This window comes from Ranitomeya variabilis, chromosome 2, assembly GCF_051348905.1.
Source record: "Ranitomeya variabilis isolate aRanVar5 chromosome 2, aRanVar5.hap1, whole genome shotgun sequence".
Classification (NCBI taxonomy): domain Eukaryota; kingdom Metazoa; phylum Chordata; class Amphibia; order Anura; family Dendrobatidae; genus Ranitomeya; species Ranitomeya variabilis.
Window position 1 is genome coordinate 137,303,923 of NC_135233.1, and position 17,942 is coordinate 137,321,864.

The 17,942-nt window shown below is 47.4% G+C and overlaps 1 protein-coding gene across 7 annotated transcripts in view; it reads right to left on the reverse strand.

Moving 5' to 3' along the window:
* Nucleotides 1-17,942, reverse strand: part of BIRC6 (baculoviral IAP repeat containing 6) — a 397,034-nt gene that overhangs the window by 231,781 nt on the left and 147,311 nt on the right. For 6 of the 7 annotated variants that reach the window (XM_077283020.1, XM_077283019.1, XM_077283017.1 and 3 more), the window contains exons 28-34: nt 16,392-16,600; nt 15,960-16,303; nt 14,763-14,982; nt 13,449-13,582; nt 11,307-11,444; nt 10,907-11,034; nt 10,023-10,154 (exon numbers count right to left, since the gene is read on the reverse strand). In XM_077283020.1, coding sequence (XP_077139135.1) covers nt 10,023-10,154; nt 10,907-11,034; nt 11,307-11,444; nt 13,449-13,582; nt 14,763-14,982; nt 15,960-16,303; nt 16,392-16,600 — 1,305 coding nt within the window. The remainder of the gene's footprint in view (nt 1-10,022; nt 10,155-10,906; nt 11,035-11,306; nt 11,445-13,448; nt 13,583-14,762; nt 14,983-15,959; nt 16,304-16,391; nt 16,601-17,942) is intronic. The other variant, XM_077283021.1, reaches the window with a different exon arrangement.

A 17,942-nucleotide genomic window follows, 5' to 3' on the forward strand; every position in this document is an offset into this window, starting at 1 on the left:
TTGATGATATAAATAGGCGAGACCCTCTTTTTCTGAAGCTCTGGCAATCCAAGGCAATATCTGATCCATATTCAGAGCGTTCTCAACAAATCATAGGGGAGAGATCAGGAAATGAAAACTTCCGTTTTCTAGACGCCTGTACATTTTTCTAGAATACTTGCGGCCCCTGTTAGCCGATGGCTCCCATTGTAGGAGAGGGGCCATGTATATCGGTCCTGCGATCACTCCGAGCCACAGAGGGTTCACAGAGGGATTCAATCTCTTGGTCAGAGAAACCATGGGTCGCGGTTAGTGACAAAGTCCACTGAGGGGGACTAGGTATTCTGAGATAACTGGGATCAGCGGCGGAGGGCTCCAGAGCTCAGCTAGGGTGACCAGCTTCGGATTGAACATGCGCCCTTAAGACCAGTGAATACTGGTCATGCGCCTTTAAGACCAGGGAATACTGGTCTTGTGCCTTTAGGGGGGCATACTGTTTATGGTCATGTGCCTTTAAGAACCAGGGCCTACTGGTCATGTGCCTCTAAGACCAGGGCATACTGGTCATGTGCCTTTAAGACCAGGGCATACTGGTCATGTGCCTTTAAGACCAGGGCATACTGGTCATGGGCCTTTAAGACCAGGGCATACTGGTCATGTACCTTTAAGACCAGGGCATACTGGTCATGTGCCTTTAAGACCAGGGCATACTGGTCATGTGCTTTTAAGACCAGGGCAAGCTGGTCATGTGCCTTTAAGACCAGGGCATACTGGCCATTTGCGTAAGACCAACGTATACTGGTCACGTGCCTTTAAGACCAGGGCATACTGGTCACGTGCCTTTAAGACCGGGGCATTATTCAAGGATTGCACCAGAGGTGAAGCCCCTTGTGGGGAACTAGGTACTGTGGGAAGAGCCGGGATCGGCGGCGGCGGAGGGCTCCTGAGCTCATTTGAACTAAGTATTCTGGGAAAGGTGACCGGCTTCTGGTTGGTCATGACTTAGAGCAGAGAATGCTTGTCATGTACCCTTAAGACCAGGGGATGCTGGTCGTGAAACTAAGACCGGGGTGGCTGGTCGGGAGCCTTTAAGACTAGCTCTAGGACCAGGGAATACTAAATGCGTTTATGCCGGTCGTGTGCCTTAGGTAGCCTGTATAATGGTTGAAGTTTTTTAAATCATTATCCACCTCTGCTGTCGGAGGGGGTTGTGGGGAAAGGAAAGCGGGGGGAGGGATGGAGCGGCGTCCCCCTACCTGGTTCCTGAATCCCCAGTCAGCGTTGGATTAGATTCTCCAGCGCTGAAAACACCGCCGGGACCGATGCAGCAGCCGCTTCCGGATATACACAGCTCGTGTCCGGAAGCGGCAGGGAGATGAACAAGGCCGCCGAGAATATGGGGTGTTCTCGTCCTGAGCGAGAAGCGCCTGAATAGGGGGGGCGGAGCCTTGACGAGCGGCCTAGCATGGGCAGAGACTTCGGGTTGTGGCCTACACGAAGCTGAAGCCGGGGGCTAAATTTTAGGTGCCGGCCAGCGCCGAGTGAGAAAGAAGGGTAAAAGCCCCGCCGCTTGGAAAAAAAGGGAAAGAGGGCGAAAAAAAAAAAACAAAAACAAAAACCACCGGTTACGCAGAGCCCTCCAGCCGCTCAAATCCCAGCACTTACCTAGGAATCTGCCGCAAGGCAGAGTATGCAGCTCTGTTCAGCAGGACATTAAGAAGGAATCCTCTGCTGTCGCTGCTGTTTGGACGGTGCAGAGATAGGGAAAACCTCAATCCATCGTCCCTTTAGCAGGGAGGAGAGGAACCGTCCGCCTCCTTGTACCATCCGCTTTAAATAGTGGTGGTGCAGTGGGGGCTGCTCGGACGCCACGCTGGATTGTGCCTCTGAACAGCCGAGGGTAAAACCTGGTGGGCAGGGCTGAATGTCCGGCAATAGGCCTGGCTGCAGAAGAGGATACTGAAGGTGACACTCCAGTGCTCGTCTGATAAGGGAGGGGGGAGATCGGTGCCCTTGAAGGGGCCCGTCGCCCCTAGAATCAGCTCAAGCAGTGGCTTCCCACGTCGCAGGAGAGGATACGGAGAGGTAACACTCCCGTGCTCGCCTGTTGTTGGTTCGGGGGAGATCGGAACATGAAAGAATCCGTCGCCCCCTTCGTCCGTTGTAAAAGGTAAAGAGAGTTCTTTGGGTCTGAATAGCAGACTAGTCCGTGTGCCTCCTACGGACACTAAGCAAGAACTGGCTAGCTGTGAGTCAGCAGGAGGGTGTATACTGCAGGGGAGGAGCTAACTTTCTTTGGTTTTCACTTAGTGTCAGCCTCCTAGTGGCAGCAGCATACACCCACGGTCTGTGTCCCCCAATGAGGCGAAGGAGAAACAATTTTCGACAGATATGGTAAAAAACAGATGAAACTTGAGGCCATCCGTCGCAATCAGTCGCTAATACAAATCTATGAGGAAAAAAGGAGATTTTTGTGTACTCACCATAAAATCTCTTTCTCTTAGCCTCTAATTGGGGGACACGGGACCATGGGTGTTATGCTGCTGTCCACTAGGAGGCGACACTATGCATAATCTGAAAAAGATTAACTGTGGCTTCTCCTCTGCAGTATACACCCCTGGACGGCATCAGCCTTCTCCAGTTTTGTGCAAAAGCAGTAGGAGGAACGGAACATGAATAACATAGCCATGCCTATAAGACAGCTAAGTACGAGCTCAAGAAAACAATATGAGAACTCCACAGTTACAACGGCCCGGAAGGGCAACAGGGTGGGAGCTGTGTCCCCCAATTAGAGGCTAAGAGAAAGATTTTACAGTGAGTACACAAAAATCTCCTTTACTCTGTCGCCTCATTGGGGGACACAGGACCATGGGACGTTACAAAGCAGTCCCTGGGTGGGAAGCAATGGACGAATATTGTGCAGACAGGCACCTACACTTGGGGCACCACCGCCTGCAGAACACATCTACCCAGGCTCGCGTCCGCTGAGGACTGGGTATGAACCCTGTAGTGTTTAGTAAACGTGTGTAGGCTAGTCCAAGTGGCCGCCTTACACACTTGATGTGCCGAAGCCTGGTGCCAAATGGCCCAGGAGGCCCCTACCGCCCGTGTAGAGTGTGCCGTAATACCGTCTGGAAGAGGAAAAATTCTTAAGGCAGTAGGCCTCATGTATGGTGGATTTGATCCACCTGGCAAGGGTAGCTTTGGAAGCTGGCAGACCCTTGCGGCCGCTTTCCGGAAGAAGGAAAAGAGAATCAGACCTCCGGAAGGACGCTGTCCTAGACACATATATACGCAATGCACTGACAAGGTCACGCGTATGCAGAGCCTTCTCCACTATGAACCGGGACCGGACAAAGGGATGACAGTGAAATTTCCTCATTGAGGTGGAAGTTAGACACAACCTTCGGGAGGAAGGATGGGACCGTACGGAGAACTACCTTGGCCTGGTGAAAGGCAAGGAAGGGCCGTCTGCAGGAGAGTGCTGTCAGTTCAGACACCGTGCGTAGCGAGGGGATTGCCACCAAAAAAAAAAAAAACACCTTCTGGGAGAGAAGGCGGAACGGGACCTCCTTAAGGGGTTTGAAGGGTGGTTCCTGCAATGCTGTCAGGACCAGGTTGAGGTCCCATGTTTCTAGTGGTCATCTGTAGGGGGGAACCAAATCGGGAAACCCCCTGAAGAAAAGTCCTTACTTGCGGCTTGGTAGCAATGCGCCTTTGAAAAAGCACTGAGAGGACTGACACCTGGCTCTTAAGCGAGCCTAATGACAGCCTGGCCTCCAGACCCGATTGGAGAAAACCAAGTACTTTGGGTAGGGAATAAGGGAGTGGGGTCTGGCTACGAGATTCGCACCAGGTAAAAAAAGCTTTCCAGGTACGGTAATAAATCTTGGCAGAGGCTGGCTTCCGTGCCCTGATCATGGTTCCAATGACGTCCGGCGAGAGCCCTTGAGAGAGTCTCAAGGGCCATGCCATCAAATTGAGAGCCCCTGAGTTCTGGTGGTAGAACGGGACTTGTGATAGAAGATCGGGGCGGTCGAGGAGATGCCAGGGGGCGTCTGCTTTAAGTTGTAGGATGTCGGCGTACCATGTACGTCTGGGCCAGTCCAGTGCGATTAGGATGGTTGGAACTCCCTCTTGTTTGATCTTCCTCACCATTCTGGATATCAGGGGGAGAGGTGGAAAAATGTACAGAAGCTGGAACTGGGTCCAGTCCTGAACCAGAGCGTCTGCTCCGAGCGACCGCGGATCGTGTGTTCCGGCCATGAAGTTGGAGACCTTGGCATTGAAGTGGGATGCCATTAGGTCCACATCCGGGGTCCCCCAGCGATGGCAGATCTGGCAAAAATTTTTGGGATGGATAGACCACTCTCCCGAGTCTATTGCTTGTCGGCTGAGGAAGTCTGCTTCCCAATTGTCCACACCCGGAATGTGGACCGCCGAGAGAACCGACCCTGTGTCCTCCGCCCAGTGGAGGATATGTGACACTTCTCACATCGCCTGGGTACTGCGGGTCCCCCCCTTGGTGATTCACATATGCCACAGCCGTGGCATTGTCCGACTGTATTCTGATGTAAGAGGCTGCCAGTAAGTGATGGAAGGCCCTTAAATGCCAGGAGGATGGCACGAATTTCCAGGATGTTGATGGGCATGGTCGCTTCCACTGGGGACCACTTGCCCTGTGGTGTAGGTGCACTGCACCCCAACCAGTCAGGTTCGCATCGGTGGTCAGAACCCTCCATTGACCTGTGAGAAAGGATTTCCCCTTTGCTAGCGAGGTTGGCTTGAGCCACCAGTGCCTGGTTGACGTTAGCCGGAACTCCCTGTCGAGAGAGAAAGGGTTCTTGTCCCAGGACTTGAGGATGGCTAGTTGGAGAGGCCTAAGGTGAAACTGGGCAAATGGGACCACTTTTGTTGCTGCTCCCATCCTGCCGAGGACCCCCATGGCAAACCGGAGAGATCTAGGGGGTTTGCAGAGGAGGGTGCCAACTCCTAGGCAGAGAGCCAGTGCCTTGTCCTTGGGAAGGAGAATTAGACCCCTGGAGGTGTTGAATAGCATTCCCAGGAAGGTCAGAGACTGACTCGGGGTTGGTGATGACCTTTGTAGGTTGACTAACCAGCCCATGCGACTCAGTGTCGACTGTGATTGAGATGCTGAGCTCGCAGTCCTTGAAGGTAGGAGCCTTGATGAGTAGATCGTCCAACTATGGAACGACTACTATGCCTCTGGAGTGCAGGACGTCCATGGTGGCTGCCATGACTTTGGTAAACACTCTAGGGGTCGTGGCGAGTCTAAACGGGAGAGCCACGAACTGTTAGTGGTCCTAGTCGATAGCAAACCTGAGAAATCTCTGATGGGCAGGTGCAATCGGTATATGCAGGTATGCGTCTTGTATGTCTATGGAGGCGAGATATTCTCCCTTCTCCATGGACGCAATGATGGACCGTAGGGACTCCAGCAGAAGTGACGGACCCGTACATATTTGTGGAGTTGTTTTAGGTCCAGTATGGGCCTCACGCTGCCTCCTTTCTTGGGGTCTACGAATAGATTGGAGTAGAACCTTCGGAAGCGCTCGGCCGTGGGGACCGGTACTATGACTCCTGCTTGAACAAGCGAGGAGACCGCTTGTTGGAAGGCACAAGCCTTGACTGGTTTCGGGGGGGACAGAGAGGAAGAATCGGTCCGGTGGGTTGGAGGTGAACTCTATCTTGTATCCGGACAACACTAGTTCCCTGACCCACCTGTCTTATGTAATAGGCAGCCAGACTGGATGAAAGAGCAAAAGTCGGCTGCCTACGGGTGTAGTGTCTTCCGGAGTCCGCGAGTCATGATGAGGAGAAAGTCTGAGATTTTTCTCCTCTGGGCTTAGACTGGGCTGCTTTTGACTGCCAGGTCTTGTCCGACCTTTGCGTCGATCGTGAGTTGTCCCTGCGTGGGGAACGGTTAAGATTTTGTGCTGGACGCGAGACGGACCAGCCCGAATAATTCCGAAAGGATCGGAATCGAGCTTGGTTTCGCTTCTTGTAAGTGCGTTTAGGTTTCAGTTGGGGAAGAGAGGTACTCTTACCCCCGGTGGCGTTGGATATCATCGTGTCCAACTGTTCCCCGAAAAGTTGCCCACTGAGGTAGGGGAGGTGCGTGAGGGACTTCTTTGAGGCTGCGTACGCTTTCCATTCCCGCAGCCAGAGGATACGCCGAATTGTGATGGCGTTTGATGCTATCCCCGCTACACCCCTTGCTGAATCCAGAGCTGCATGAAGCATGTAATCTGCTACGACTGCTATTTGAACCGCTTGGTCCGACAGCTCAGGAGCGGATGCTTGGAGGCCAGCTTGTAAATTTTTGGCCCAGGCGGCCTTGGCAGCCCAAACTGAAGCGAACGCGGGAGCCGGGGATGCCCTTGCGGCCTCGAAAATTGAACAAGCCATGCGTTCTACCTGCCGGTCTGCTGCGTCCCTGAGGGTTGAGCTATCTAGCAGTGAAAGGAGGGTCTGTGCTGCTAGTCTAGAGACTGGGGGGGTCCACTTCGGGTGGGTCTGTCCACTCCATGGTATCCTTCTGCGTGAAGGGGTACCTCGCCTCCAGATATTTGCGATTAGCTTAGGCGGCTTCAGAGGTCCTTCAAAGGAAATCTTGTGTTCTGGGGCCTCTGGTGGCGGATCAGAAATGTCCAGCACCCGCTGGATGAAAGAGATTAAGTCCTCAACTAGCGCTGTATTGCTAGGGGGGATTGGGATCAGGGACCCCTCCATTTCTTGTTTCATTCGGATTCACAGATACCTTCCGAATCCTGTGTATCACTGAGGCGTCCCCTGCTGGTGAGCTGGGGCGGAGGCCTTCTCTGGTCGGGGATTGCGGAGATCTGCATTGTCTGCCCCTGGAAGGGGATGGTCTAGCTGACATGGAACTACGGTGTCTCTCCTTAGAAGGGAATGACCGAGTGCTATGGGATGACGTAGATGGACTGTGGGTCCGCTTGCGTCCTGACTTAGACGTGGATGTGCCAGGGTCGTCCTGTCCCTGAGTCAAGCTCTCCCTTTGCTGGGTAACAGTCATAGCCGAGGCATGACTCTGCAGAGCCTGAAGCAATGTGGAGGTTAGGTTATCTATAGACTGCGTCATAGATTGCGACCTCTGAGTGACCCATGCCGGCGTGGCATTAGACACCGAAGCATTGGCAGGGGCTTCTTGGGACTCTGTACATGCTGCCACTGGGTAGAGCGGTCCTGCAGGCTGTGCAGAATGCATAATAGCAGTCCTGCCTGGTTCTCTTGGACCTTGAGCCCGGCATAGTGCACAGAGTGCAGAAGGGCTGGCTATGCAGAGGACCTTACAGGGGTAGCTATGCAGAGGACCCTATAGGGGAGCCTTATAGGGAATATGGATTCACGGCCGAGTAAAACAACCCAGCTGTGATCTTACCCCACCAGTTTGCCCCTAGGTCCATCACCGAAGATCCACAGTCCTGTGCCCCTGGAGACTGGCTGGCCTGGTCCTGCTGACCGGGAGATGCAGGGTTAATCCTTGCTGCAGTAGAAATGGCCACCGAGGAGAAGAGGAAGGGGGAGAAGGGGGCGGAGAGCTGAGAAAAAGGTGGCAAAGCTATGTAAAAACGCGCCCTTTGTCTCGATCCACCCCCCTCTATGACACTGTAGAGTGTCATATTTGTCATCTGAGGGGGCGGGCGGAGAGGAGGCGGCGGCTTCAGCTAGGCCGAAGCCGGGGCCTAAATTTGATGCCTGATGCCCAGATAGGCTCCAGGCCGGCGCGGAAGTCCGGGAGGGGGTTCGGATCTGAACCGGACCCTCCCGGATTTAAAAGCCGGATAGCGGTGGGGCTATAAGCGGAAGGGGGGGCCCTGTGAGGGATCCCCCTGAGGCAGTATAGAGCTGGTGCTGCCGCAGAGACAGGGGCGCAGGGAGCCCTGTGTGTGTATGTGCCATGCCTGCCTGCACTCCCCCCGGCCCCAACAGGAGCCCGCAGCTGGGCTGGGGTCCCTGGATGCAGACGCAGTGTGCTGGCCCATTGCTGGGAGCTGCAGAATGCTGCCTGTACAGGCCCTACCTGAGGCGTCTCAACCTAATGCCCAAAGAGGGGGAATAGGGAGGGTGCTGTTGTCACCTTCAGGGGCCTTTATCCTCGCCTCGACCTCAACCCAGAAACCAAGAGGAATTGGGGAAGGAGGGGCGTCTCGACTTCGAACCAGCACCCGAGGGACTGGGGAAGGAGCAACATGGGGAATAGCCATCTCTACTTCAACCGGGCACCCCGTAATAGGGGGCCGAGGAAGGAGCCATGCCGGGAGTCTCACAGGAGACCCACTTTTCTTCATCTGTAATCCGTCGGAAAAAAACGGAGTAAAAATCTTAGGTGTGCCTCCTATGCGACACTAAGCAAAAACTGGAGAAGGCTGATGCCGTCCAGGGGTGTATACTGCAGAGGAGGAGCCACGGTTAATCTTTTTCAGATCATGCATAGTGTCGCCTCCTAGTGGACAGCAGCGCAACACCCATGGTCCTGTGTCCCCCAATGAGGCGACAGAGTAAAAGGATCCGGCGGCAACTTTTGCCAGATCCGTTTATTTCAAAATACGCCGGACTGTGACTGACGGCAAAAAACTGATGTGCGAAAGCAACCTTAGTTGGCTTACTTCACGGCAGAAATCTTCACTGTGATTATAGTACATGATGTCACGCACATTAAGTCACGACATATATATATATATATATATATATATATATATATATATATATATATATATATTAAAACTGATAAATACGAAACATGAAAGATGATAAAGACAAAATTATGGCACAATTTGTACAAAAAAAAATTGCTTTTAGTTTGATAATGTTAAAAAGCACCAGCACTTTCAACAAACTTTTCATAAATGAATAGCATGTGTGAATAACAAACTTTATAACATTTTATCACATAAATCTACATCTTATCAGCCACTTCTTTCCCTCTCCCCTGACATCCTGAGGCTATGTGCCCACGTTGCGGATTTCTGTGCAGATTTTTCCACTCAGTTTTTGAAAAATCCACAGGTAAAATGCACTGAGTTTTACCTGCGGATTACCAGCGAATTTACTACAGATTTCCAGCGCTTTTTGTGCAGATTTCACCTGCGTATTACCACCTGCGGATTCCTATAAAGGAACAGGTGTAAAACACTGCGGAATCCGCACAAAGAATTGACATGCTGCAGAAAAAACAACACAGCGTTTCCGTGCGGTATTTTCCACAACATGTGCAATGCGGATTTTGTTTTCCATAGGTTTACATGGTACTGTAAACCGGATGGAAAACTGCTGCGAATCCGCAGCGTCAAATCCGCAATGTGTGCACATAGCCTGAATGTGCCAAACACTCTGGAAAAAAAAGCTGATCTTTGATCTTGGTCGAGACTATGACAGACTGCCAGCACAGCAAGGTGTCACATTACACCTCCTATTATACTATGTGGAAAGGGGTGGCAGTTAGAGAACAAGTAGAGGGAAACAGAAAGCTCAGCATGATCTTACTAACAATTTTACCTCACTGCAGAGATGGATTCACATCTACACTTCTCTCCACACTGGTGATGCTACTGACTTTGTACTAAAAAGTGAAGAGCAGGAATACCTGTGTGTGGTGGGCATGGGTTCCCTCATTGCAGATAGTCTCAATCCACCAGCTCAGAATCAATTGCCAATTAAATGATAGCGCTACGCAGGTTGAAAAATGACTAAGGTCCATCAAGTTTAACTTTTTTCCACCAGTTCTACATTCTCTACTGTTACATTATTTATAACCACAATGCCATTTGTTGTGATAAAAGCATCCAGCCCTTTTTTAAATGCTGTTACAGTATCAACCATTACTACCTCTAGGAAATTCCTTAGGTGCACACATAGGACAGCTTATTCTAAAAAGTTACTTTAAAGTATGGTTACCCATAATGTTTGTAGCTATTTTCTTGAAACAAAGTCGCATCAGTATGAAGGGTTAGTGACAACCTAGCATTAGCTGGGAGGTAGAAGTAGGAATAGCTGCTCACCTTAGAAGTAGCCTGTTTAAGCTTTGCTTGTTCCACCAGCAGCTTGTATGAAGAGCCTTTGTTGCTCTGTATTTTCTCTTTTTCAATTTGCTCTACTAAAGCCTTCTGTTTCGCCTTTAGTAGGTTAAGTTGCTAGAAGGAAAGTTAATTTATTAAATGATATAAATAACTTTTGACAGCTACACTAGTGATCCCAAGCATTGTCTGAATAGCCAGTGTTACAGCAAAAAACTGGGCAACATGTTAACGTGCCGTGGCTTTCCATTTCTTTTGATATATTGCGGATTTCAATATCGCTTCAATAGGCATCAAAAACAGACTATAGTGCTGAACTTACCAGGTATGTTGAATCATTAGTTAGGTCGTGTTCATATACACAAATACTTATCTGTCATTTCGAAAATGTTACAAAGCCTTACATGTGTGAACAATGGCTGACTCCAGGAGCTGCAAGTAACGCTATGTGCACACTTTCAGGATATTTCGTGTATTTTTTCGTCCGTTTTCCGTGGAAAAAACGCTTAAAAACCGCATACATAAGCATCCCATCATTTTTAATGCATTCTGCAAATTTTGTGCACATGATGCGTTTTTTTCCGCTAAAAAAAAAAAAAAAGCATCGCGATAAAAAATGCAGCTGTTCATTAATTTTGCGGATTATTTGCGTTTTTGCAGCTATTTAATGCATTGGGAAGCTCCGGGGGAAAAAAAACGCAAAAAAAAAAAAAAGCATGCAGATTTCCTGCAGGAAAAGTCCGGTTTTCTTCAGGATTTTCTGCAGAATTTTCCTGACGTGTGCACATAGCCTAAACATTAGCTGGGGCCAGATCCAGTTTGAAAAAGGCTTTTATCATACAATGTATATTCCACACCATACAGATTACCTGCTTGTGGTGAACAAGCTGTTTCCTGATCTTCCTAGAGTAAAGCCTGTCCAAGCTGCTGTTTCCTTTGCTTGACCTGTTCAGACTTTGTGTGTGCAGACTATTATTTATAAAACTCCACTGATTGCCTGTGGAAGAGAAAATTCAATGGCTACAGCTTCCAATTTGCCACTTCTTCTTAAAACATGTTATTAGCATAAGTTCTCCAACAATACAGAAACTTTCAATCAAAATGAAATTCTCCCATAACAGGCAGAAATGAAAATAGTTATCCTTATTACTTTTGATCAATAAGCAGAACAGGAATGAGGTTCAAAATCCAAAACTTGTTTGTAACCTATGTACACCAAAGGCAAAATGCAAGCTATTTAAGTGTTAAACACCTCTCTCCCCACAATACCTGAGAGGAACCTCTCCCGATCTTTGCCATTTAAAGGTTTTTTGGAGGCTGCAGCTTCATCCTCTACAGTGGCGACATAATCCAGCAAACGAGAAACCAGCATGACCACCCAGCTAATCATAGGAATGTCTAGGACCCCTAGGGAAAAATACATGCATTATAATAGTATATGGCTTATCACACCCCTCTAGTTTTTAGCTGTACAAATAAAGCCTAATTCTGTGAATTTTTCCCATGCTATAAGAGTGTATTTGTTTTCATACATTTTATAAGCAAATTGCTGAAAACAAAACTTGGTGCAGATGGTGAAAATGCCAATCACTTGAGATGAACGGCTTATTGTGGTGACTCAGAAGAAGCCAGTGAAGCCCTGGGCATAGCAGTCTGACCCACTTTCTTCGCAGGGGTGATCCAATACCTATAATGCCCTTTATAACATTTCTCTGTAAGTCCTGGAGACTTATTTAGTTTGCTTCATTATACAATTCTCTCCCTTTTCCCTGTACAGCTGATCCCTAAATCTACCACTTTTTGCTTTCAATCCTGTGATGTGCGGTTTGAGGGGAGTCTCAAGTGAGACATGACTGGAGGCTGGTCTTGCTGTCACTTCCCCGCAGCTTCTATCATCACCCTGAGGAAATGTCATTTAAGAAGAAAAGGCGGCGGTGTCAGAAGCAGGTGACTGTCGGCGGGCAGTAAAGTGGCGGGAACAGAAGCGATGGCGGCCACTAAAGAAGCAGGCGGCTACTGAAGATGTGGGCAGTATCAGGTGTGGCAGCTACTGGAGCTAAGGTCCATCACCCCCCTGAAACAGCACGACATAAAGGAACGGCGGTGACAGTAGCTGTGTAAGTGACCCGAGCACGCACCCCCTGAAGAAGGGGAATACAGCTTAGAAAAGGGGTTAGGGCCTAAAGAAAGGTATTTGTAAAGGGCATTATAGGTATTGGAAAAGCATGTAATGATGGATAGATCACTTATTGGATGTGTCAACTTCGGGTCACAGGTTCAGTTTAAAGTCGCCGTCCAAAATCACAGTAAAATGTCAGAATTGTTGATTTTGATATTGTGAATCTGATCAAGCTTTTGCTGCCTATAGTTGCCCTTACTGCAATGCCTATATGTTGACACCAATGATCACTAATCACCAGACTCAGCAGTCTTGTAACATCTATTTCAGCATGACTGCTGAGCCCAGTGATTGGCTGCAGCGGTCACATGCTGTAGGTGGGAAGTCATTGTGGCACCTATGTCTAAGAACAGAAACAGCAACAGTTGGTCAGAAGTGATGAGCTAGAGTGCTCTGATATAGCGTTAGCCGAACATGCTGGGATAATATAAGAATATCGGGGGTGCTCGAGTCCCTGTGGCTGCATGATTCACAGCTGTTTGACAGCAGCAACAAATGCGGGTATTGCCCAGCAAACAGGAAATCCCCACGTGTTGCAGCTGTGTAACAGCAGCAAATCATGCAGCCGCAGGGACTCGAGCACCCACGATACGCAGATAACGCTATAGACAAGCACTCTCGCTCATCACTATTGGTAAGTAATAATGATTGTGTTATTCACGAGCAGATTAAGCTTTTCAGACAATTTACTACAAAAATAGGACACCCCTTTAAGGTACGATGCAAACCTTGGACCTTCCCTTTACTCACTGCAATTCTCCATATAGACATGAAGCACTGCTTTTTACATATATTTTGGAGGTTCAGCAACAAGACTCTTGTTCTGAGGTTGTACAAGTCCAGGATGGTGAAGCATCAGACAGCGAGAGGTCTGTTCTTGTTACCGCTGAAGCCAAAACCAGTAACTGGACGTGTTTGGCTTAAAGGGAACAAACAGCCGATTCCTGTTGCCTGAACTACAGACAGCATGAATCAGGGTCCGGCTCCGTTATTTCAGGCAGCTATGTTTAATTCTGAATTGCTGCGTCATTTCACACAAAACGTAGATCTAAAAATCGCGTCCGGCTTCTCTGGAGTAACAAGTCTCTCCATTTAAGTCTGTAAATACAGTAATCCTCCATTCCAGGAGAGCAGGGATGGGGGAAGACAGAAGGTTCAGGTTCACTAATAGCTTAGCCCTAACTCCATGAACAATTACCTCTTACTTCCAATAATAAAAGTATAGGAGTTACCTTCAACTCGGCGGTACACAGGGAGATGTGGTTGTAGAGGTGACAATAGACTGTCTAGAAGATTTAACAAACTTTCCAGGACTCCACTGTTACTAAGTGATCTTTGGCCTATGCAGGAGAGCAACATGAAGACTCTGGGGGAAAAAATGTTAAAAGTTAAATTAACATAACTGAAAAAAAACACCGTTAACCACTTTATTTTGTTCTAGATCCCAATATGGCTAAAAAAAATGCAGGGGGACTTAACCATGCTTTATCCTTTCCTCTAGAAGGGAATCTGTCAGTAGGATTTCACCCCCCCCAAACGATTTATACGCGCATGTGGCTGTTTGAAGAACAAACCTAATAATACCATTAAATGCATAGGCCGTTCCTTTATTACCGAGAAATCAGCGCTTTACTTGATATGCAAATGAGGCTAAAGAGCTATGTGCAGATCTGAAGCCTTTGTCACTCCAGCTCTATTCCCTGCCCAGTCCTTCAGTCCAAATAGTCCTTCAGTCTCATTTTCATATCTAACACTAATTTCTCAGTAGTGGAGGAATGGACTGGTCAAGCAAAGGTATTGTCGAGTTTATTTTGAAAGACTTGCAGGAGCTTGTAAATAGTTTGTGTGGATAAAATCTTGCTGACAGATTCGTTTGGCTGGTCTGCGTATGGCTGCGTACTTCGTCCTTTAAGCTTCGCCCACTCCCGCATGCGTCCTGCTTACATTATTTTGAGGGTATAGGGCCGTTGTTTTATCCCTATATTGTGCCGTTTTATCCCTATATTGTGCCGTTTTATCCCTATATTGTGGAGTTTCCTCTTAATGGAGTAGAGTAGCTACAAGAGGTGTCTTCCCATTGAGAACAAACACTTGGCCATGCTGAGCACACTTGTGCACTTGGTGGGGAAAAAAGGCACGAAGGGACGGCTGCCAGGTGAACAACAGTTATGTTGACAGCTAAAGTATATGGCCATCGTTAGGTAATCCTTGCTTAACCAAATCAGAGCAAAGAAGTTCAAAGCCCTTCAAACATTTGTGGAAAGGGTCTCTAGAGTACATTTCTAAGTATAACATTTCTTTCCATCCTCCCAAATAAGGCATTCAGAAATCCATTCGCTTGCTGTCAAAACAACCCCATTCATGTAAAAGGAAAAGATTTTCAGTTGCAGAGAACTCGGCAATAACCTGGCAGTGTGTGAATATACCCCAACAGTTCCATTACACACATTCGTTATCTATCGGATCTGCTGCCAAGTTAAATGAAAAAGCCCAACTCTTCCTATTCCAAAATATTATAAACCTGCAATAATCAAACATGACCTTACCGATCTTGAGGGAAGATTAGAAGCTGCTCAGAGTTGTAGAGTTCCTGCAGGACATTGGAAAGAAACTGACCCCACCACCTCTCTGCACCGCACAGCTGTACCAGGAGGAGGCCCGTGTGTAACCGAATTTTGGGGGTTCCGCTTATACACAAGTGCTTGAATAGCTCTTCACAGGCCTGAGCATGGAAGGTGTTCTGGAGCACTGCTGGCACAGAATGGCCTTCAAGGGAATAGAAACATTTCCTCAGTTAATAGCAACAGGTTCGCCCCGACTACAAAATCCATCTTATTATGCACTACTCTAGCATGTCTGCACAATAAAGACCGAACACTTTCTGCATGGCATTAAAGGGGTCATACAGGTTTGAGAAAGCAAGCAATCACGCTATGCAACTGAAAACTTCTGACTTGTGACAGCGTGCGATGTGTACCCTGTCCTGATTCTCCGGCATTGCTGGTGTGATACTGTTGCAAGCAGTCACGACATTTGCATAGATGCGGTCACGTGTGGATTAGTCTCATCTAGCCTCTCTCCACAGAAGTGAGTTACCAGGAGCTGACCCCGTCTACTCAGCACGTGACCGCATATCACAGACATTCGCTCATGCAATTGCTTGCTCGCACCCACCCGTAATAGTACGAATCAAGAGAAAGTGCGCACCACAAGCCGTCACGATTCACTAGTCTGCTGTCATAGAGTCTGCTTTCAAACTAGACAAGCCCTTTAAAAGGGAATCTATCACCAAGTTATTGCCACCAAATCTGGGATTAGCATAATGTGGAGACAAGACAGATTCCAGCAATATTTGACTTACTGAGCGATTTCCTGTAGCCACGATAAAATCACTGTTTTATCAGCAGGGGATTATCACTAGAGGACTAGTAAACCTGCTGCCATGTAGTCCTCCATATTCACGAGCTCTGTATAACCCCGCCCCCACCAATGATTGGCAGCTTTCTGTGCACACTGTACATTAACAGAAAGCTGCCAATCAGTCGTGTGTGGGGGTGGGGGTTATACAGAGCTCAGCATTTAGAGAACTGCAGAAAATAAAACAGTGATTTTATCAAAACGACTGCTAGCAGCTCAGTAAGTGACATCACTGGAATCAGGGTCTCTGCCCCTACATTATGTTGCTCTCCCATGGAGTAGCACAAACCTGCTGACAGATTCCCTTTAAAGCTGGAGTCACTAACCATTAGAGGAGTGAAGAAGGCTAAGCAGGGTGTCCAGAAGGTAACGGATGATCGTGCGAAGTTGCTCAGTTGATGTGTTTATCAGCTCTCGCGAGTCAAACTGCTCTTTTAGTGTTTTCCTGCTCATGCCCAAGGCGACCTTCAGTCTCTGAACAGCATGATGAGCCAGGTTCAGCTGGAGTTGAAGCTGTATGCAGTCTTGGTAAGCAGAAAATACTCTGCTGTCCTCCTCAACCGCTTTGTCAGGCTTCCTTAGAAAATATTGTGCGTTGTTGGCACTGTTCAGCGGGGGGAGGTCAATGCTCTGCAGCAAAGTCTCTAATCGATGGCAGGCCAAGTTATATCTATGGAGCAATGAAAGAAACAGATTGTTTAATATATATTGCAAATGAACAGTTTAGAGAGCGCTGCAAGTCCACAGAAAGCACTAACCTGCACTGGATGTCCTCCTGCAGGGCCACCATCATGGTAAGATGCTGGTCTACCTCTGGCTGACTTGCAGACTCATTTTCACCTCTGAGTGGGTCATGCATTAGCTTCAGCTCACTTTCCCAAGGTAATATATAGGTATGGCCATAGTAAAAGCCCAGCGGGATCTTTGCTCGAGCATTTGTACTTCCATAACGTCCAATGACTGTAATCTGTAAAAAACAATAACACATTATATATTGTTGAATAAATGAACTACAGAAACAAAGTTTAAGAGTTACTTTTTTTTGTTATAGTTCCTGTATTCTAAGAGCCATAACTTTTCTATTTTTCTACCAACATAGTCATATGAGGGCTTGTGTTTTACAGAAAGATGTAGATTGTAAGCTCTCACGAGCAGGGTTGTTTTATTTTGCTGTAATTACTGTATTGTTAACGTTGTTACTTAGGACTGTTGTGTTTGAAACTGTTAAACTGTAAAGCGCTGTGGAATATGTTGGCGCTATATAAAGATTATTTTTATTATTATTAGTTGTGAAAGCCATTGTTCTAATACCACACCGCCATTAGACTTTAAACGTCCGGGCGGTCTGCACTCTGCACGGACATTCTAATAAAGCAACGCAGAGCAAGTAACTGCATCAACCACGATCAGTGTTGGCACTGACCATGGCCATTTAACCCCTTAGATGTTGCGGTCAATAGTGACTACAGCATCTAAATGGTTAGTAGAGTGTGGGCGCTCCCCCTTCAACTTCACTGGCACCCTGAGATCTTGATTGTGTGGTCCTGAAGTTTCTCATGGAAATTCATGGCCAAATAATGGTCCTAAACTCTGACGGCTATAGCGGCCTGTTTAAAAGTTTGCAACATTTAGGTGGTGAAAAAATAAGTTTCGCAAATAACCTTTTAAAAATGTAGTACGTAGTAGTTTTTCATTTTTTTACCTTCTAAAATGCAAACAAAATAAAATGTAAAAAATGGTGCTGGTATAAAGCAGACGTGAGGAAAATGTTATTAATCTTGAATGGTATGACTATCTGGATTAAAGGGATAATCATTCAAAGTTTGAAAATTGCAATTTAAAAACTAAAAAGACACCATTAGTCTGAATCTCCATGTTTAGCCTCGTCCTTGTTGGGGAAAAAATATGCCCCATGAAATTTTTTTTTTTTTTTTAATTAACCCCTTCACCCCCAAGGGTGGTTTGCACGTTAATGACCAGGCCAATTTTTACAATTCAGACCACTGTCCCTTTATGAGGTTATAACTCTGGAACGCTTCAACGGATCTTGGCGATTCTGACATTGTTTTCTCGTGACATATTGTACTTCATGATAGTGGTAAAATTTCTTCGATATAACTTGCGTTTATTTGTGAAAAAAATGGATATTTGGCGAAAATGTTGAAAATTTCGCAATTTTCCAACTTTGAATTTTTATGCCCTTAAATCACAGAGATATGTCACGCAAAATACTTAATAAGTAACATTTCCCACATGTCTACTTTACATTAGCACACTTTTGGAACCAAATTTTTTTTTGTTAGGGAGTT